The sequence below is a fragment of the Hemitrygon akajei genome, chromosome 10 (genome assembly GCF_048418815.1).
Source record: "Hemitrygon akajei chromosome 10, sHemAka1.3, whole genome shotgun sequence".
NCBI classification, from domain to species: Eukaryota; Metazoa; Chordata; class Chondrichthyes; order Myliobatiformes; family Dasyatidae; genus Hemitrygon; species Hemitrygon akajei.
The window spans coordinates 173,170,685-173,193,498 of NC_133133.1; the positions used below are offsets into that span (position 1 = coordinate 173,170,685).

Genomic DNA, 22,814 nt, shown 5'->3' on the forward strand with positions numbered 1-22,814 from the left:
GGTGGCAAGGGATGTGCCCATGACGTATTGGGCAGGGTTCACCACTCTCTGCAGCTTCTTATATTCCTGAGTATTGACCATGATGCTTTCAATGGTGTAGGTCAAAGTAAATTTATATATATATATAAAATTCACCATATACCACCCTGAGATTCATATTCTTGCAGGCATTCACGATAAATACTAAGAAAACATAATAGAATCAATGAAAAACTGCACACAAAGACCGACAAACAACCAATGTGCAACAGGCAACACATTGTGCAAATATGAAAATGAGAAAAAACAAAATAATAATAATAAATAAATAAACAATAAATATTGAGAAGTTGAGATGAAGAGTTCGTGAAAGAGAGTCCATAGATTGTGGAACAGTTCAGTGATGGGAGAGTGAAGTTGAGTGAAGTTATCCCCTCTGGTTCAAAGGCCTGATGGTTGATGGGTAATCAATGTTCCTGTAGCTGTTGGTGTGGGACCAAAGGCTTCAGTACCTCATTCTTGGCAGACGGGCTTGTTTCTCTACAGTTCTCTTAGGATCTGATGAACATGGGAACAATAACTCTAAGGACATGCAGCCAACCATTGTTCCCATTGTTGGTGTACTCTGCTGAGGTTCTCTCACCTCATACCTTTAGTAATAGTGCTCAGTACCCCAGGACGATATGATGGATTCTTGACCTCAGAATCTACCTCATTATGACATAGAGTCATAGAGTTATAGAGTCGTAGAGCACTATATCACAAAAACAAGTCCTTCAGCCATCTAGACTGTGCCAAACTGGTTGTTTTACCTCATCCCATCAACCTGCATCTGGACCACAGCCCTCCATACCACTCCCATCCATGCACTTAAGCAAACTTCTCTTAAATTTGCAATTGAACCCACATCCACCACTTCTGCTGGCAGCTTGTTCCACACTTTCATCACCCTCTGAGTGAATAAGTTCCCCCTCATGTTATCCTTAAATAATTCACCTTTCACCCTTAACCCATGACTTCTCATTCTAGCTTTACCCAACCTCAATGGAAAACCATTGTTTGCATTTACCCTATCTCTACTTATCATCATTTTGTATACCTCTGTCAACTCTCCCCTCATTCTCCTACATTCCAGGGAATAAAGTTCTAACTTTTTTCAACCTTTCCCTATAACTAATGTAAAGGGGGGTTTCTTCTTTTCCTTTGTTACTGCGTATGCTAATCAAAATGGCTTCTTTGTTTTGTTAAAAGTAGGAATGCTTCTTTGTTGCGAGAGAGTGCTGGAAGCTTGTTTGGGTTTAAATTTACTGATAACGAGAATTGTATTCCTTTGTAAACCAATTGGGATTAATGTTGTTCTTTCTTCTGAGTCTGTAAACTATTGTTGGCGGGCTTTTGGGCAGATCGGCACGAGGGGGTGAGAGAGAGAGGACGCGATGCTGTAAACTGGGCGAGGAAAGGACCCCAAGCGGGGTGTCCAAGGCCAGGAGGTACCCCGAGGAGAGGAGACGAAGATAGATCTGCTTGGTTGACCACTTCGGGTGGTCCTGAGCTGCGAGTTGAGGAGTTCGGAGGGGATCAAATGGTGGCCAGAAGACTTCAGTAATTGAGCTCCAACGGTTGTGCACGAAGTGGTTTGGACTTTGATAAGTATGGCGCCTTTTCTTTATTTTCCTTTCCTTCATGTATACTGTATCGTTATTAATCACTTAGTTATAGTAACCTTTATAAATTGTACTCATTTAATCGCACATGTTGTGCTGTCTATTCTTTGGCGAGGCGGGGACATCACACAGCATGCACACAAGCTGATTACCCAGTTTGGGGGAGCCGAAGGCTGCTCCCCCTAGACGAGAACGAGCTGAGTGAGCCTGAGGCGACCCAGGGGGTTACATTGCGGGGGCTCGTCCGGGATCACAATGTAACCCCCTGGGTCGCCTCAGGCTCGCTCAGCTCGTTCTTGTCTAGGGGGAGCAGCCTTCGGCCCCGCCAAACTGGGTAATCAGCTGGTGTGGATGCTGTATGATGTCCCCACCTCGCCAAAAAACAGACAGGACACCATATGCGATTAAATAAGTACAATTTGTAAAGGTTACTATAACTAAGTGATTAATAACGATACAGTATATATGAAGGAAAAGAAAATAAAGAAAAGGCGCCAGACTTATCAAAGTCCAAACCACTTCGTGCACAACCGTTGGAACTCAATTACTGAAGTCTTCTGGCCACCATTCGATCCCCTCCGAACTCCTCAACTCGCAGCTCAGGACCACCAGAAGTGGTCAACCAAGCACATCTATCTTTGTCTCCTCTCCTCGGGGTACCTCCTGGCCTTGGACCCCCCCGCTTGAGGTCCTTTCCTCGCCCAGTTTACAGCATCGCGTCCTCTCTCTCTCACCCCCTCATGCCGATCTCCCCAAAAGCCCGCCAACAATAGCTTACAGACTCAGAAGAAAAAACAACATTAATCCCAATTGGTTTACAAAGGAATACAATTGTCGTTATCAGTAAATTTTAACCCAAACAAGCTTCCAGCACTCTCTCGCAACAAAGAAGCATTCCTACTTTTAACAAAACAAAGAAGCCATTTTGATTAGCATACGCAGTAACAAAGGAAAAGAAGAAACCCCCCTTTACACTAAGGTCCTTAAGACCTGGCACCGTGCTTGTACTTTTTATCTGTACTTTTTCAATAAAATCACCTTATACCTTATTGTCTGCCTGTACTGCACTTTCGCTGAAGCTGCTGGACTTTATTCTGCATTCTGTTACTATTTTATCTTGTAACACTGTGTAATGATCAGATCTGCGGGAATAATCTGCAAGTCTGTGTATGTGACAATGAACCGATTCCAATCCCAATTACAATTCCAATGAGCAAGCAGCATTGAAGTATATAACCTGTGTGAACTGTACTGTAATGTGAAAAATGACCTCATCAACGAACATCGTACAGCACCTCAGTAGCACTGACAATTGGGTAGCGGGGTAAGCAATGTGAACTGGACTGTGGAGCTGAACTGGATGTATCAGCCCGAAGCAGGTTCAATTCCAAGTGTGGTGACTGAGATCAAGGCATCCTCTTCTGTCAAGATCCTGCCACTTGTTCAGTATTCACTGCAAGAGTGCTGGGGGGGGTGCATGGGTTCTCTCAGTGTCCCACCTAATATCAGGGGTCAGAGTCTCCCAGGAAGGAAAGATATGGGCAAAAATTGATAGACCTTGTCGCAGGTTCCCATTCTGGGGTCTACAGAACCCTCGCTTAATAGTAGGGGTCCATTGCTAAGTTAACAAATTTCACGACACAGGCCGGTGATAATAAACCTGATTCTGATTCTGATTTTGAAAAAAGGTTGGGAACCCCTGGCCTAGAGAGAGTGCATGCGGAGAGGATGTTTCCAATAGTGGGAGAGTCCTCGGCAAAGGGATGTCCCTTTTAAAACAGAAATGAAAAGGAATTTCTTCAGCTAGAAGGTGGTGAATCTGTGGAATTCATTGCCACGGATGGCTGTGGAGGCCAAGTCATTGGGTACATTTAAACAAGAGATTCATGGGTAAGGATGTCAAAGGTTACAAGGAGAAGGCAGGAGAATGGGAATAAGAGGTAACAGTGGTCAGTGTAATTCTACTACAGCACCAGCTTGGGGCCTTAGAGCCTTTCACCTTCCAAAACTGAGTGCTTGCACTTGAAGAAAGTACGTCACTGGCTGTGACACTCTGCAGGATGGTCTAAGTGTTATTGAAGTGGTAAGTCGTGATGAATGGTCTCGGCCCAAAACGTTGACTGTTTATTCCTCTCCATAGATACTGCCTGAACTGCTGAGTTGCAACAGCATTTTGTGTGTGTGTGTTGTCAGTCCTTTCCTCTGCTTTTATGAGCTGGAATTGGAATTGGTTTATTATTGTCACATGTACCGAGCTACAATGAAAAACTTTATTACTCTTCGTATAGATCAATTCATTACAACAGTGCAGTGAGGAGATACAAGGGAAACAATAACAGAATAAAGTGCAACAGCCTGAGAGAAAGTGCAATGCAGGCAGGTGCAAGGTCATAACAACTCTTAACTCTTGAGTTCTTGTGCGTTGTGCAGACGAGGCCTTCATGCAGCCGGGTCACATTTTGCAGCCACCCAGGGAGGAGACTTCAGAGGTGGTATGGGAGAGAGCTGGAGTCCATGCTGTGTTGTGGGCTGGGCTCTCCCATCGGTGCTGCTCTCCAGTGTTCACTCAGTGGAAGACAAGCTGGATTGCTTTCGTCTGCGGCTGCACTGAGCGAGATGAGGAACTACTGTGGACTTGTTCTTGCAGAAACATGGCTCCAGACAACATCCCAAGCACCATCAATCTACAGGCTGTGACACACATGGACTTGGACTAGATTATTGTTATTTTGTGACTATGTTTTCCTGCTATCGTAATTAAATGTGCTCAATATGCTGTGTGCTGTGTGTGACTGTCAGTACTGTGATCTGTACCTCAGTCCCGGGGAAATGGTGTTCCGTTTGGCTGTGTTATTGTATATGGTTGAATAATAATTCAACTTGAATTTCAGTTTAATTCTCTCTGTAATTGAAATAGCCTTTTTCCTTTGTGAGTGGGTTCTGGAACTGCCCTCAGGGAAGAGAATCAATACAACACACCTCTGGATTTCTTGTAGCTCTGTATCATGCACTGGGTGTCAGCAGAGTAAGACCATAAGATCTTAATACATAGGAACAGAATTAGGCCATTCAGCCTATCAAATCTTCTCTGCCATTCCACCAAGGCTGATAAATTTTCCTTCTCAGCCCTGTTCTCCTGCCTTCTCCCCATACCCTTTGACACCCTGAGTAATGAAGCACTCATCAACCTCCATTTTAGCTACACCTAATGACTTAGCCCCCGCAGTCATTTATGGCAATGAATTCTACAGATGTACGACTCACTGCAAAATAAAATTGTCCTCATTTCTGCTGGCATGCAGGAAAATTGCAAGTAACTGGTAGATAATGATGGAAAGAGAGAGAGGCACAGTCAGAACAGAAGTCCCAGCAAAGGACTGTGAGAGTAGCTGAGAAGATCATAGAGGTCTCCCTACCATCCATTGGAGACATTTATCAGGAGCTCTGCGTACACAGGGCCCTTAGTATTATTAAGAGTCCCACCCATCCATCCAGCATCCTCTCTGACTTTCTACCATCAGGCAGGAGGCTCCGATGCATAAAGACAAGAACAGTTAGGATGGGAAACAGCTTCTTCCTCAGGCCGTTAGGCTTCTGAACTCCCTGCCACATCACATTTGAAGTGTCACTGGTTAGTCTGTATCTGACAATATTTGATTTGTGGAGGCCAAGTTATTGAGTATATTTAAATCAGAGGTTGATGGGTGTTTGATTAGTAAGGGTGTGAAAGATTACAGGGGAAAGCCAGGAGAATGGGGTTGAGAGAGAAAATAATTACCCACGATCGAATTGTGGAACAGACTTTATTTAATGAATTTATTTACATTGATTTGTGGAACGTTATAATCCCAAACAATGAAATGAGTCTTACAATAGGAGAAACTTCTTGCCATACTTTGCATTGCTGAATTTTATACATCTCCACTTAGGCTGCACAGTCAAGCAGGACAATCCCATCCCCATGTTCCGCTCCTGTAGTGCAGGCATTGTGGACAGCAGCCCACCCTGAGAAGGTCCACCAGTCTGAAGTCAACATCTCACCAGGCGAGAAAGGACAAGGCTCTTCTCCACCACCAGCCGGTACACTTAAGACTTGCTTCTTTGTCATTACATCTTTGTGTTGTGAATCAAAAGACTGTAAGACCATAAGATACAAGAGCAGAACTAAGCCATTCAGCCTAGTAAGTCTGTTCCACAATTCGATCGTGGGTAATTATTTTCTCTCTCAACCCCATTTTCCTGGCTTTCCCCTGTAATCTTTCACACCCTTACTAATCAAACACCCATCAACCTCTGATTTAAATATACTCAATAACTTGGCCTCCACAGACTCACCACCCTCTAGCTAAAGAAATTCCTCCTCATCTCAGTTCTACAAGGACATCATTCTATTCTGAGGCTGTGCCATCTGGTCCTAGACTCCCATGATGCAGGAAACATTCTCTCCATGTCCATTCTATCTAGGCCTTACAACATTCAATAGATATTATGAGAATCCCCCTCATTCTTCTAAACTCCTGTGAGTACAGGCTCAGAACCTTTAAACATTCTTCTAATCTTATCAAAATTGACATTAGCCTTTATGACTTTGCACTGTACTGCTGTTGCATATCGACAATTTTACATCATACGAGTCCTATCAATCTGATTCTGATTCTGAACTTACTGCCCTTGCCACCCAGGTTTTCATCAAGTCCTTTGATGGCACTATTGATTTAATTTGTAATATTATCATAATTTTTATGTCTTTGCACTGTACTGCTGCTGCAAAACAACAAACTTTACTTCATATAGGGCAGTGTCAATAAACCTGATTCTGATTCTAATTCTGACCTTATCTGACCCCCAAATCACTCAATTCCCTTCCTATCCAAACTTCAAAGACTGAACATCATTAATGTTCAGTGAATTTATTTACTTATTTAGAGGTAAACCATGGAACAGGCTCTTCTGGCTCAGCGGCCACACCATCCATCAACACACCTATTTAACATTGGCCTGATCGGGGGACAATTTACAATGTCCATTTAACCTATTAACCGGTAGGTCTTTGGACTGTAGGAGGAAACTGGAGCACCAGGAGGGAACCCGCGCGGTCATGGGGGAGGGGGGCGGATGTCCAAACTCCTTACAGATGGCACTGGAATTGAATTCCAAACTCTGGAATGCCCCAAGCTGAAATAGCATCGCTCTAAGCTCTACGTTACTATGGCAAAGAGATTTCCAAAGATTCAGCTCCTTCTGAAGCAGTGTATTACACTACATTTCATTCCTAAATTTAAAAAAAGATCAAGCACAGACTAAGAGGGGTTCCAAACCTTTTATATGCCATGGACTCTTTCCAGTAACCAAGGGGTCAGTGGACCCTAGGTTGGAAACCCCGGACTAAGATGTCTGATGCTCTTCTTTATGACTCCTTTAACTCAGTTAAAACATCACAAGATGCATTTTAGGACCTTTGACAATTAGAATTTGACTTCAAGTCATACAAAACAGTAGTGGCGTGGTTAGCGTTTACACTATTACAGTGTCAGTGATCAGGGTACAATTCCTTCCGCTGTCTGTAAGGAGTTTGTACGTTCTCCCTGTGACTGTGTGGGTTTCCTCCGGGTGCTCCGGTTTCCTCCCACATTCCAAAGATGTAAGGGTTAGTGGGTTAATTGGTCAAATGGGAGTCATTGGGCCTGTTACTATGCTGTATCTCTAAATAACAGATGCTCCTCTAGCTACTGGTCTCAAACATTGTGAAATACTCAAACACTCTGCCTCCAACACCCACTCGGGAAGCAAGTTTCAGATTCCATTCACCCTTCTCAATCTCTTATCCCTCACCTTTAAACTTTGCCCTTTTCCACCAGCAAACGTTTCCTGTTATCTACCTTATATATCAGAATCAGGTTTATTATCACAGACATCATCATTGGGTAGATTTAAAGTGTAGGTTGATAGGTCCGTGATTAGTCAGGGTGTCAAAGCTTACAGGGAGCAGGCAGCAGAACGGGATTGAGAAGGATAATAAATCAGCCATATTTGAATGGCTGAACAGACAGGATGAGCCGAGTGGCCTAATTCAATTTTTACATCTTACAGTCTTATAAATAAATAAATAAATCTCTAAGTAATTGCTGTGTGGTTTTGGCAGATATTACAGTTTCAGTAAACTTTCATTCCACTGACAGATTAACAATAAAGTTAATTTTTTTACATGTACAACCAGGCATAAAGAGATCACTCTTGATGCAGAGATCTGCTATATGTACTTAGCATTCAGCTGCTTTCAAGCAGTGTTCAACGTTTGACAGTGACCAGCTAATCACTGCTGAGTTTAATCTTTTGAGGGAGGTCTAAGATTTATTTGGAGAGTGATTATGTAAGCGCAGTAAATCCTGTGGGTGAATTGGAGGGAGCGAGGGTTCCTTAGACCACACACTGTCCTTCCAGGGTCTCAGAAATCTCTGGCAACCCTTCCTCATGTTGTGCTTCCCCCCACCCACGCTACCATTCTTCTTCGGGGTCACTTTGATTGGCGTTCTGTCACAGTTGATAAAGAGACTGGCGACTGTCAAATAAAGGAAGGGTGGTCCCAATCAGCATCATGTCAGTCATCGGGGGAATCCTTTCATCAGCTCCTCAGAGAGGGGAGTGAGCTGCGTTTTGTGAACTTCGCTCTTGGCAATAAACTTCCCAGTTCCTGGGAGTGCCAGATGGAGCACAGCGCAGGAGAAGTATATACTTGCGCACTTTTGTAGAACGAATAAAAGCCGAGACTATTTTCTAAATGGGCAGAAATCAGAGGTGCAAATGGACTTAAAAGTTCTCATGCAGGATTCCCTAAAGGTTAACTTGCCAGTTGAGTGGGTGGTAAGGAAGCCAAATGCAATGTTAGCATTTGTTTTGAGAGGACTAGAATATAAAAGCAAGGATGTAATGCTGAGGCTTTAGTTGGGCTGTACTTGGAGTATCGTGAGCAGTTTTAGGGAAGTAAAGATGTGTTGGCATTGGAAAGGGTCCAGAGGAGATTCAAGAAAATGATTCTGGGAATGAAGGGGTTAACATATGAGGACTCTTTGATGGCTCTGGGTCTGAACTTGCTCAAACTTAGAAGAATGGGGGGGGGGGGGTGGAATCTAATTATAATCCATCGAGTATTGAAAGACCTAGATAGAGCGAACGCGGTAGAAGGAATAAAGGCATAGACTATTTTCTAAATGGGAGAAAAAAATCAGAAATCAGGGTGCAAAGGAGCTCGAGAGTCTTTATGCAGGATTCCATGAAGGTTGAGTCAAGGCAAATGCAACATTAGCATTCTTTTCAAGAGGACAAGAGTATAAAAGCAAGGACGTTACACTGAGGCTTTATAAGGCACTGGTCAGACCACGTCAAACCCTCCAGCTTTTGGCTTCCTTTCCCTCAGAAAAAGACTATGTGCATTCGCACTGTCTAGGTGTAGATAGAGTGCACGGCCTTTTTCCCAGGGCAGTAAGAGCTACCACAGGGGATATCGTTTTAAAGCGGTTGGAGGAAAGTATAGGGGAATGTCAAAGGTAGGTTTTTCACACAGAGTGGTGGTGTGTGGAACACACTGTCGGGGGGCTGGTAGATGAGAAATCTACACCAAGATTTCATTTAACATTCAGGCTGCAAAATCAATACATTTAGATCTAAACAAAATCTAGATGTGGGCAGGTAAATGGTAGATGAAATTTAATATAAGCAAATGCAAAACATTACATATAGGAAGTAGAAATATTAGATACAAATATACAATGGGGGGGTGTGGTCTTGAGTTAGAAAGCACACTGTAGGAGAAGGATTTGAGCGTCCTGGTGGACTCTTCACTATCAACATCTAGACAATGCACAGAAGTGATTAGGAAGGCTAATAGAATGTGGGGCTATGTAATGAGTGGAGTTCAAGTCTAGTTCTCCTTAAGCTTGTGAGGCTCACATTGAGTACTGTGCACAACTTTGGTCTCTATATTTTGTGCGGGATGAGAAAGCACTGAAGAGGGTTCAGAAAAGGACAGCGGGACTCATTCCAGATCTGCAGGGTATGAGCTATGAAGAAAGATTGAAATAATTAAATCCTTTTAGTTTAAAAAGACATAGAATGAGAGGAGACATGATAGAAGTGTTCAAAATCATTAAGGGTATAAGTAATGTGGATGCCAGCTGCTACTTCAGAATTAATCCATCAGCGAGGTAAGGGGCCATAGGTGGAGACTGGTTAAAGGGAGATTTCAGACTAATATCAGGAACCATTTCTTTACACAGTGAGTCGTGGACAGTTGGAACAAACTACGTACCTAGTTGTGTAGTTGAGAAATCAACTCGCTTTCAACTTTCAAATCTAAACTTGGTAGATATTTCAACACACTATGTGAACAGGAATTCGGCAAGCTTTGTTGGGCTGAATGGCCTATTGTTGTCAAAATCTTTCTAATTTTCTAATGTTCTAATTTCATTTAGAGATACAGCATAATAACAGGCCCTTCTGGCGTAACAAGCTCACGCTGCCCATTGACAGCCATGTCACCAATTAATCTACTAACTTCGGAATGTGGGAGGAAAGCCATATAGTCACAGGGAGAACGTACAAACTCCTTACGGACCACGGCAGAATTGAACCCAGGTCGTAGGCACTGTAGTAGTGTTACACTAACCATTATGCTGCCATGATAGAGGCAGATACATTATGCACATTTAAGAGATTTTCAGATAGGCACATGGATGATAGAAAACTGAAAGGCTATGGGGGGGGAGGGTTAGATTGATGTTAGTGTAGATTAAAGGGTTTGCATAACAGCGCGGGTCAATGGCCTGTACTGTGCTCTACTACTCTATGTTTAATGCTGCTGGAATCTTGCTCTGCACAAGAGGGTCATCCCATTTGTAACATTCCAGCAATGTCTACAAGCATGTAAAGCAATTGGAGACCCGTGTAAATATGCTTGCATTATTGACAGAGGGAAAAGGGCGGAAACTTGTCCATGCTGACCAAGGTGCATTTTCTCAGACTTTACCTCTTTTCACCCCTCATTCTTAGGTTCAGTCTCTGCAGTGACGCCAAATCTTTCTCCAGCCTCCAGCCGTCGGAATGCAAGGACACTGGTGGCTGGGAGAGGGAGGTGGGCGTCGAGGGATTCCTCAGGAGACCTTCTGTCAGGGGAGATGCCTCGGCCACGCCAGGAGCCAAGAGCAGGAGGCTTACGCACGTTCAGAAAGCCGTGGATGGCGGAATCCCACAGACAGTCCAGCCCCGTGGTTACCAGTGTCTCTGATATCAGAGAGAGTGAGTACCGTGTCCTGGGGCACCAGGATAGTGTAGCGCTTTGCATGATGCTATTACAGCTCAGGGAATCAGAGTTTGCAGTTCAATCCTGGCATCCTCTGTAAGAAAATTTGTATTTTCTTCTTGTGAGCTGTGGCTTTCTTCCGGGTGCTCCAGTTTCCACCCCCCCCCCCCCCACAGTTCAAAGACGTACCAGTTAGCAGGCAAATTGGTCATTGTAAATTGTCCTGTGATTAGGCTAGGGTTAAGTAGGTGGGTTGTTGGGTGCTGTGCCTCATTGGGCAGGAAGGCCCTGGTCCCTGTTGTATCTCTAAATAAGCAAATCAATATTAGAGAGCATAGCTTATGTGCAGCTCTATAAAAATCTGGTTAGACCACACTTGGAGTTCAGTTATGGTTGCCTCATTATAGGAAGGATGTGAAAGCTTGAGAAAGGGTGCAGAGGAGATTTACCAGGATGCTGCCTGGATTAGAGAGGGTGCAGAGGAGATTTATCAGGATGCTGCCTGGATTAGAGAGGGTGCAGAGGAGATTTATCAGGATGCTGCCTGGATTAGAGAGGGTGCAGAGGAGATTTATCAGGATGCTGCCTGGATTAGAGAGGGTGCAGAGGAGATTTATCAGGATGCTGCCTGGATTAGAAAGGGTGCAGATGAGATTCACCAGGCTGCTGCCTGGATTAGGGAGGGTGCAGAGGAGATTCACCAGGATGCTGCCTGGATTAGAGAGGGTGCAGAGGAGATTTACCAGGATGCTGTCTGGTTTAGAGAGGGTGCAGAGGAGATTTACCAGGATGCTGCCTGGATTAGAGAGGGTGCAGAGGAGATTCACCAGGATGCTGCCTGGATTAGAGAGGGTGCAGAGGAGATTTACCAGGATGCTGCCTGGATTAGAGAGGGTGCAGATGAGATTTACCAGGATGCTGCCTGGATTAGAGAGGGTGCAGAGGAGATTCACCAGGACGCTGCCTGGATTAGAGAGGGTGCAGAGGAGATTCACCAGGAGCTGCCTGGATTAGAGAGGGTGCAGAGGAGATTTATCAGGATGCTGCCTGGATTAGAGAGGGTGCAGAGGAGATTCACCAGGAGCTGCCTGGATTAGAGAGGGTGCAGGGGAGATTTATCAGGATGCTGCCTGGATTAGAGAGGGTGCAGGGGAGATTTATCAGGATGCTGCCTGGATTAGAGAGGGTGCAGGGGAGATTTATCAGGATGCTGCCTGGATTAGAGAGGGTGCAGGGGAGATTTATCAGGATGCTGCCTGGATTCGAAAGGGTGCAGAGGAGATTTATCAGGATGCTGCCTGGATTAGAGAGGGAGTAGAGGAGATTTATCAGGATGCTGCCTGGATTAGGGAGCAGTCTTTATGAGGAAAGGATGAGCAAGCTGGGGCTTTCCTCTTCAGAGCAAAGCAGGCTGAGGGGTAAATTGATAAAAGTGTACAAGATGATGAGACAAAGATTGTATGGACAGCCAGGGACTTTCACCAAGGTGGAAATGATGAAAACAAGAAGGCATGATTTTCAGGTAGCTGGAGGAAAATATAGAGGAGTGATGTCAGAAATTGCAGGGGCCCTAGTAGAGATATTTGAAACATCCTGAGCCATGGGTGAGGTACCAGAGAATTAGAGGATAACCAATGTTGTTCCATTGTTTAAGAAAGATTCCAAGAACAAATCTGTAAATTGTAGGTGAGCCTGACGTTAGTAGTGGGAAAGTTATTTGAAGGTATTCTAAGGGTCTGGATATATAGATATTTGGATAGACAGGGACTGATTATCAAGTTACCAGGAAAGTTGATGAAGGCAAGGCAGTGGATGTTATCTACATGGACTTTAGTAAGGTCTTTGACAGGATCCTGCAAGGGAGTTTGGTCAAGAAGGTTCAGTCGCTTGGCATTCAAGATGAGATAGCAAATTAGATTAGACCTTTGCTTTGTGGGAGAAGCCAGAGAGCGGTGGTAAATCGTTGCCTCTCTGACCGGAGGCCCGTGTCTAGTGGTGTGCCGCAGGGATCGGTGCTGGGTGTGTTGTTGGTTGTCATCTGAATCAATAAACTGGATGATAATGTGGTCAATTGGATCAGCAAATTTGCAGATGACACCAAGTTTGGGGGTGTAGTGGACAGTGAAGAAGACTATCAAAGCTTGCAGTGGGATCTGGACCAGCCAGTGAAATGGGCTGAAAAATGGCAGATGGAATTCAATTCAGACAAGTGTGAGTGTTGCACTTGGATAGGACCAGCCAGGGTAGGTCTTACATAGTGAACAGCAGGGCACTGAAGGGTGTGGTAGAACAGAAGGATCTGAGAATACAGATCCAGAATTCCTTGAGAGTGGCATCATTGATAGAATCTTGAATAAAGTTTCTGGCACACTGGCCTTCATAAATCAATGTACTGAGTAGAGAAGATGGGGTGTTATGTTGAAGTTGAATAAGACATTGGTGAGGACTAATTTGAAGCATTAGACCATAAGATATAGGAGCAGAATTAGGCCATTTGGCCCATGAGTCTACTCCACTATTTCATCATGGCTGATTAAATTTTTCTCTCAGCCCCAATCTCCTGCCTTCTCTCTGTATCCCTTCATGCTCCAGCTAGTCAAGATTCTACCAAGCCCTGCCTTAAATATTCATGAAGACTCGGCCCTCATAGCTGCCTGTGGCAAAGGATTCCACAGATTCACTACGCTCTAGCTAAAGAAATTCCTAAAAAGATGCCCCCCTATTCTGAGGTTATGTCCTCTGGTCTTAGACTCTCCCACCATAGGAAACATACTCTCCACATCCACTTTATCAAGGTTTTTCACCATTCGATAAGTTTCAATGATGTCACCCCTTCTTCTTCTGAATTCTAGAGAATGCAGGCCCAGAGCCATCAAACACTTTTCATATGACCAGCCATTCAATCCTGAAATCATTTTCATGAACCTCCTTTGAACCCTCTCCAATTCAGCATATCCTTCTATGTGAAGTTTTGGTCACCTACGTAGAGGAAAAATATAAACAAGGCTGAAAGAGTAGAGAGAAAGTTTACAAGGATGTTGCCAACACTTGAGGACCTGAGTTATAGGGAAAGGTTGAATAGGTTAGGACTTTATTGCCTAGAATGTAGATGATTGAGGAGACACTTGATACAAAATTATGTGCGGTATAGGTAGGGTAAATGCAAGCAGGCTTTTTCCATTGAGGCTGGTTGAGACTACAACTAGAAGTCATGGATTAAGTGTGAAATATGAAATGTTTAAGGGGAACATGAGGAGGAAATTCTTCACTCAGAGGGTCATGAGAGTGTGGACATACTACCGGTGAATATGGGGTGAGGTTCAACGTTTAAGAGAAGTTTGGATAGGTACTTGGATGAGAAGAGTATGGAGAGCTATGGTCTGTATACAAGTTAATGGAACTAGGCAGAATAATGGTTCATCATTGACTAGATGGGCCAAAGGGTCTGTTTCTGTGCTGTAGTTTTCTATGACTCTCACATCATGGACCAAAGATCCTGTGTTGTGCTGTTGCATGCTGTATGTTTTAATGTGACCTGTTCACCAAGTGATGTCAGCTCTGTGCCTTTAAGTATCAGATTCAAATTGAAATTTATTTATCACATATACATCAAAACATATAGTGAAAAGCGTCATTTGTTTTAACACAACTGAACACCTTAGGATGTGCTGGGGGCAGCCCACAAGTGTTACCACATATTGTGGCACCAACACAATGCTCGGCAGAACAACACAGAACACAACAAGCAACAAAGCAAGTCCCCTTTCCTTGTTCACAACTTCCCTCCCATCCACGCAGCCACATGCATAATCTGTCCTCCAACTCCAGGACAGGCCTCCAGTCTGCAAGATTCAGCATTGGACTACGAAATATCAGTTGAGTCACCATCTCTCAGGTGAAATGTGAGGGCTACTCTCTGCATTCCTCCTGTCTGTCTCCATCTGCATAAAAGAGAAGGAACCCGCAGAGTTACACAGCATGAATCTAGACCGTCCAGCTCAACTTGTCCATGCCGACCACCTCTGTTAGTCCCATTTGCCCCATATCATTCTCAACCTCTCCTAGAGTATCTGTCCAGCTGCTTTATAGGTGTTGTTAATGTACTGCATCTGCCTTAACCACTTCTTCTGGCAACTCGTTCCATATACTGGCCACCCTCCAAGTGAAAATTTACCCCTCAGTTTCCTTTTAAACCTCTCCTCTTTAAATCAGAATCGGAACCAGGTTTATTATCACTGACATACGCTGTGAAATTTGCTGTTTTATAGCAGCAGTACGTGGCAACACATAAAATATACTTTAAGTTACAATAAGAAATAGAAAGAGCAATGCTAAAAGAGAGCAAAAAGTGAGGTGGTGTTCATGGTCCACTCAGAAATCTGATCTCAACCCCATTCTCCTTCCTTCTCCCATAACCTTGATACCCTGACTAATCAAGAGCCTATCAACCTCCACTTTAAATACACCCAATGACTTGGCCTCCTCAGCTGTCTGTGGCAATGAATTCCACAGATTCACCACCCTCTGGTTAAAGAAGTCCCTCCTTATAAATACAGTGTTAGTCTACCCAACCTTGCCCTTGAATCCTAGAAACATTCCACCCTCCTCTTCAAATTCTGGGGTTGGGAGGAAGAAATAAATGAGCCACAATCGAATGGCAGAGCAGACTTGATGGGTCTAGTGGCCGAATTCAAGTCCTGTGTCTTATGCTCTTAAATTTACAAGATGATTATCATTAGCAAGCCCCACAACCAAAGGATTCACTTTCAAGGACTCTTCATCTCACATTCTCAATAATTGTTGCTTATTTATATATTATTATGTCTTTCTTTTTGTATTTGCACAGTTTGTTGTCTTTTGTACTTTGGTTGAACGTCTAGGTTGGTGCAGACTTTAATTGATTCCAGTATGGTTATTATTCTATAGATTTACTGAGTATGCCCGCAAGAAAGTGAATCTCGGGTTGTATGTGGTGACAAATATGTTCTTTGATAATCAATTTACCTTGAAATTTAAACTACCTCTAGGCTGAAGAGCAAGCACTTAGTTCAGATTCCGATTCATTTATTTATCATGTGTACTTCGAAACATACAATGAAATGTGACATTTGCGGTAACAACTAACCAACACACACGAGAGTGTGCTGGGGGCAGCCCCAAGTGTCACCACACATTCTGGTGCCAACATAGCATTCCCACAATGCTTGGCAGAACAACACAGAACACAACAAGCAACAAAACGGGCCCGTTCCTCCTTCCCACACATGGATAGTCCACCAACTCCAGGACAGGTGTCTGGGCCTCCAGCCTCCCAGTATCAGGACAGGCCTCCAGCCTCCAACTCCAGGACAGGCCTCTGGCCCTCCAGCCTCCCAGTATCAGGACAGGTCTCTCGCCTCCAGGAAAGGGGCCTCTGGGCCTCCCACCTCCAGTATCCAGGCTTTGGCCATCGGGCTTCAACTTCCTGATTTCCGATTGACGGTCAGACTTCGCTCTTCGATATTGACCCCTGGACTAGCTGATGATGGGACCCCAAACTCCAGTCTTGCTGACAGGCCAGTCCTCGTACCTCCTGCTTGCATGCATATCTGATCCTAGGATTTTGGTGCTCTGGTAGAAAATCTTGCCTTCTTAAAAGAACTTGAACCAATTGGTCCAGTTTTCACTCTAATTTGAGGCCCGATATCCACAGCTGCTATTCATCACCTGTCCATGTCACTGGCTTTCAAGTGCAGAGTGAAGGCCTAGATTCTGGATTTCCTTCATCCCACATCCACGTCATCAGCCTTCAAGTGTGGAGCACTAACCTCTAACTATACTGCATCCCTTTTCCTAAACCATTACCTGACCCCTAAATCTGGCCCCAAAACCATCCCTTGAGTTTAATGAACAGCTAAGTCTGACAAATGTTCTTGATGGAGACCACAGCTTGGTGCCATCTTGCCCCAGCCCTCCATCAGTGGTTTCTAAAAATATGGTGTGGTTTCTTGAATCATGTCACTATGTGTGAAGCTGAAATTTCTACAGCGATGGGTGTTGCGGGAGATTAGCCCAACATCAATGAAGTAAGATGAAATATATATACATCAATTAAATCCATGTGACCATTTACCTACTAACCCATACGTCTTTGGAATGTGGGAGGAAAATGGAGCACCTTGAGGAAATCTGTGCCCATCATAATCTTATAAACCTCTATCAGATCTCCCCTCAGCCCCTGCCGCTCCAGAGAAAGCAGCTCAAGTTCATCCAACCTTTCATTATAGCAGATGCCCTCTAATCCAGGCAGCATCCTGGTAGACCTCTTCTGCAACTTTTCCAAAGCCTCGACATCCCTCCTGCAACCAGAACTGAATGCGATGCTCCAGATGCAGCCTAACTAGAGCTTCCTAAAGCTGCAACCTATCCTCCTGACTCTTGAACTCAATGTCTCCACTAATAAAAACAAATATGTTGAATGCCTTCTTCACTGCCTTACTGACTTGTGTGGACACTTTTAGGGAGCTGTGGACTCAGACCCCAAAATCCATCTCTTCACATATTTACCAAATTTCTTCTTACAGGTGAGTTGGGGATTCTGCAGGTACAGCAAGCATAAAATGGGTGTTAGGATGAGGGCAATCATTTAGTTGTGGAATTGAGCAGGCCTTAGTAAATGTTTCAATACTTAATCAACTCTGATTGCATGAATGAATTTTGAAGATCCGTCTTATCTTTTCTATGTTAAACATTATCGTACACTTAAAACATATCTGTTTGCTTTCTGTGATAGCTTACTGTTTGAAATGTAACGGGTAATTAGGTGAATTGAGTTAACCCAGGAGATGGTCTCTCCTCACTGTAGGCGATTAGTCTGTTTACTAACATTAGAGATGATTATTCGATCAATGGTGGAAAGCAAATAATATTTAGTATGTGCAAACAGCATTTGATAGATCCCAGGTTAATAATCTTCCGGGAGGATTTAGATTGTTAAAGCAAGTAAGATGGGATCCAAGGTTATTAGACAATTAAGAACAATCAGGGCTAAATTTGTCAGATAAATTAATGAGCTAACGAAAGCAGAAGAACCTACAGGTACTTGAAGTCCATCTAATTCTGATTTTTGTCTCAGTAAGAGTTATTAGTAGAAACTATGACACTAAGTGTGTCCATTCAGCCTATCCTAATTGTGTTATCTCTTTGAAAGAGTTCTCCAGTTGGATTCACACCTCCTTTGCTTGTTCCCAGAGCCTTGCCGATTTTCTTCCCCTCAGATCTGTACCCATAAGACCATAAGATGTAGGAGCTGAATTCGGCCTTTTGGACCATTGAGTTTGCTCTGCCATCCCATCATGGCTAATTTATTATCCCTCTCAACCCTATTCTCCTGTCTTCTCCCCATAATCTTTGACACCCTTATTAATCAAGAATCTATCACCCTCCACTATAACCAATATACCCAACAAACTGGGCTCCACAGTTGTCTGTGACAATGAGTTTCACAGATTTGGAGTCTAGAGGATTCACCATCCTCTAACTAAAGGAATTCCTCCTCATTTCTGTTCTCTGTGTTCGAATCTCGGTCAGCTCCATCATGGGCACTAGCCTCCCCAACATCCTAGACACTTTCAAGGGACAATGCCTCAAAAAGACGGCATCCATCATTAAGGACCCCTGTCACCCAGGACGTGCCCTCTTCTCTTTGCTACCATCAGGAAGGAGGTACAGGAGCCTGAAGGCACACACTCAACAACTCAGCACCAGCTTCTTCCCCTCTGACCACAGATTTCTGAACGGACATGGACATTGAATCCAGGAGCACTACCACACCACTTTTCTTCTTTTTTTGCAGTACTTATTTAATAACTTTTTACTGTATGTATATTTCTTACTAAGATGCCTAAGGTGCCTAAGATTGTTGCACAGTAATGTTTTTGTCAATGTGGAGTGGAGAGCGAGTTTGGAAATTGCTGGGAGCAAAGGACGTTGGGAATGACAAAGGTGGAGTGCCTTAGGAGGGGTGTGGGACAGGTGGCGGTGGAGTGGCAGGGGCAAGGTGTGGCTTGGGGCTGACACACACAGCCCTGAGACACCAGGCAAGGTCATTTGATCCCCTCTCCTCTCCCTTCCCCCTTCCCCAACTATGATTCCCCTCTCCCTGCCCCCTTCCCACTCCTCAGTCCACAATAAAGAACCTTATCAGAATCAGGTTTATCATCACTCACATGTCTTGAATTTTTTTTGTGTGGCAGCAGTACAGTGCAATATGTAAAGTTACTACAGTACTGTGCAAAAGTCCTAGGTACCCTGGCTATATATGTGCCTAAGACTTTTGTACAATGCTGTACATTAAAATATCAGCACATACACTGAGGTACATTTGTGTCAAGTCAAATCAATGAGTACTGTCTTCAATAGCCCACGGGTATTGTCTACATAGCATGCTCACTACTTACTAACACTAACTCATACATCTTTGGAATGTTTGAGGAAAATGGTGCACCCCCCTCCCCCCGAAGAAGCACACGTGGTCACAGGGAGAATGTACAAATTCCTTATAGACAGCTGCAGGAATCGAACCCCGATCTTACAACTGGTGCTGAAAGCAATTGTACTAATCGTACGCTACTGTACCGCTCAGTCACTCGCACTCCAAGGAATAAAGTCTTTGCCTCTCATTATAACTCAGGCCTTGAGACCTGGCATCATTCTTGTAAATCTTCTCAGTTGCATCTAAATAACTTCTATTAAAAGGGTGACCAAACTGTAAACAGTACTCCAAGTGCATCTTCACCAAGATTTTGTACAACTACAGCAATAACTCTGAATGTCTCATTGGGTGACTGATGCACCATCAATAACTCTCGGAGACGTGAGTTAAGGTAGGCTTTTATTGGCTGGAAGAAAGCACCATCAGCAGCAAGCGACCACCACACAACATCCTGGAGACTGAGGGAGGAGCAGTCCCTCCAATCGCCTTTATACAGGGGCCTGTGGGAGGAGCCACAGGAGCAGTCAGCGGGGGGGGGGGGGGGGGGCGTGTCCAGACAGGTATATGTAGTTCACCACAGTGACAGAGGTGGCTTCAGGGGTTAATCTGGCTCCTTTGAAGTTCAAAGTCAATCTATAATCAAAGTACATATATGTCACCAAATACAAACCTGAGATTCATTTTTTTGCAGGCACACACAATAAATGTAATAACCAGAATAGAATCAGTGAAAGACAACACCCAACAGGGTAGACAACCAGTGTGCAAAAGACAACAAACTGTGCAGGTATGAAAAGAAAGAAAGAAAACAAATAATAATAATAAACAAATAAGCAATAAATATCAGGAACACGAGATGAAGGATCCTTGAAAGTGAGTCCATAGGTTGTGGGAACAGTGACGTGTTGGGGCAAGTGAAGTTACCCCTCTGGTTCAAGAGCCTGATGGTTGAGGGGTAATAACTGTTCCTGATCCTGATGTTGTGGGTCCTGAAGCTTCTGTACCTTCTACCTGATGCAGTGGCAAAAAGAGAGCATGCTCAGGGTGGTGAGGGTCCCTGATGATGGATGCTGTTACATGTTACTGTAGGCTACCTTGAGATTAGTTTACAGAAAAATAAAAAAAATACAATGGCATTTATAAAAAAACTACAAAAACTGACATAACAACCAACGTGCAAAAGAAGACAAATCGTGCAAATAGAAGATTAACACTGAGAGCATGAGCACATAGTCGATGAGACTAGGCGAAATAATAATGTTTTACTGACGACGTGGGCTGTGGTGTAATGCTCTATAACTCTATAACATGAGCTGTAAAAAGTCCTTTAAAGTTAATCTGTAGGTTGAGTTGTGGTGAGTGAAGTTATTCACACTGGTCCAGTAGCCTGATGGTCCAACATTCCCGCTATACTTTCCTCCAAACTTCAGAAATTTATGCCCCCTCATATTAAGTCAATTTCATCCAGGGAAAAGTCTCTGGCTATTCATTTGATCTATGCCTCTTCTGCTTCAGCTTTCAGATTTATTTATCACATCAAACAAACAGTGAAATACGTCGTTTGCATTAACAACCAAACAGCAGAGAGATGTGCTGAGGGCAGCTCGCAAATGTCACCGCACATTTCAGTGCCAACACAAATATGTCCAGAATGCTAGACAGGACAGAGGGTACAACAAATAACAAAACTGTGAAAACAAAAGAAACCTCTTTCTCCCACCCACACACACAGACAGTCCTCCAACTCCAGGACCGACCAGGCTTCTGATCAACCTTTGGGCTTAGCCTCTGATATCAGTTATCTTCTACGCCTCTATCAAGTCACCTCTCACCCTCCCTCGCTCCAAAGGTAAAAATCATAGCTTGCTCTGAAAAGTTTACAGAACGTACTGAGTACAGGCCAGACCATCACTGGCAAAGTGCTCCCTATCATTGAAAACAGCTATAAGGAGGACAGTGAGTATCGTCGTCAAGGACACCCACCATCCAGGTCATGCTCTCTTTGAGCTGCTGTCATACCACCAGTTTCAGGAGGTCCCATGCCACCTGTTTCAAAAACAATTAGTACCCTACAACCATCATCTCCTGAACCAGCGTGGATAACTTTACTCGCCTCAACACTGAACTGATTCCACAACCAACGGGCCCACTTTCAAGGCTTCAGAATCAGAATCAGGTTTATTATCACCGGCATGTGACGTGAAATTTGTTAACTTAGCAGCAGCAGTTCAATGCAATACATAATATAGAAGAAAAAACCTACTAATAATAAATAATTAAGTAAATCAATTACAGTATACATATATTGAATAGATTAAAAATTGTGCAAAAAACAGAAATAATATATATTAAACAAATGAGGTGATGTTCAAGGGTTCAATGTCCATTTAGGAATCAGATGGCAAAGGGGCAGTAGCTGTTTCTGAATCGCTAAGTGTGTGTCTTCAGGCTTCTGTATCTCCTACCTGATGGTAACAGTGAGAAAAGGGCATGCCCTGAGTGCTGGAGGTCTTTAATAATGGATGCTGCCTTTCTGAGACACCGCTCCTTGAAGATGTCCTGGATACCCAAGATGGAGCTGACTAAATTTACAGCCCTCTGTAGTTTCTTTCAGTCCTGTGCAGTAGCCTACCCCCCCATACCAAACAGTGATGCAGCCTGTCAGAATGCTCTCCACAGTATATCTATGGAAGTTTTTGAAGGTATTTGTTGACATTGCAAATCTCTTCAAACTCTAATGAAGTACAGTCACTGTCTTGCCTTCTTCATAACTGCATTGCTATGTTGGGACCAGGTTAGATCCTCAGAGATCTTGACATCCAGGAACTTGAAAGTGCTCACTTTCTCCAATTCTGATCCCTCTATGAGGATTGGTATGTGTTCCTTCTTAACCTTCCTGAAGTCCACAATCAGCTCTTTTGTCTTACTGACATTGAGTGCCAGGTTGTTGCTGTGGCACCATTCCACTAGTTGGCATATCTCGCTCCTGTATGCCCTCTTCTCACCATCTGAGATTCTACCAACAATGGTTGTACCATCAGCAAATTTATAGGTAGTATTTGAGCTATGCCTAGCCACACTGTCATGGGTATAGAGAGAGTGGAGCAGTGGGCTAAGCACACACCCCTGAGGTGCACCAGTGTTGATCGTCAGCAAGGAGATATTATTACTAATCCGCACAGATTGTGGTCTTCCGGTTAGGAAGTCGAGGATCCAATTGCAGAGGGAGGTACAGAGGCCTAGGTTCTGCAACTTCTCAATCAGGATTGTGGGAATGATGGTGTTAAATGCTGAGCTATAGTCGACGAACAGCATCCTGACATAGGTGTTTATGTTGTCCTAGTGATCTAAAGCCATGGGAAGAGCCATTGAGATTGCATCTGCTGTTGGCCTATTGTGGTGA

General features: G+C 43.9%; 1 protein-coding gene across 14 annotated transcripts in view; it reads left to right on the plus strand.

Moving 5' to 3' along the window:
• Nucleotides 1-22,814, plus strand: part of LOC140734969 (uncharacterized) — a 192,345-nt gene that overhangs the window by 91,770 nt on the left and 77,761 nt on the right. For all 14 annotated transcript variants that reach the window (XR_012100649.1, XR_012100648.1, XR_012100650.1 and 11 more), the window contains 2 exons: nucleotides 5,573-5,723; nucleotides 10,689-10,934. Coding sequence is in view for 11 of the 14 variants with exons in the window: in XM_073059730.1 (XP_072915831.1) it covers nucleotides 5,573-5,723; nucleotides 10,689-10,934 (397 nt within the window). In the remaining 3 variants the exon portion in view is untranslated. The remainder of the gene's footprint in view (nucleotides 1-5,572; nucleotides 5,724-10,688; nucleotides 10,935-22,814) is intronic.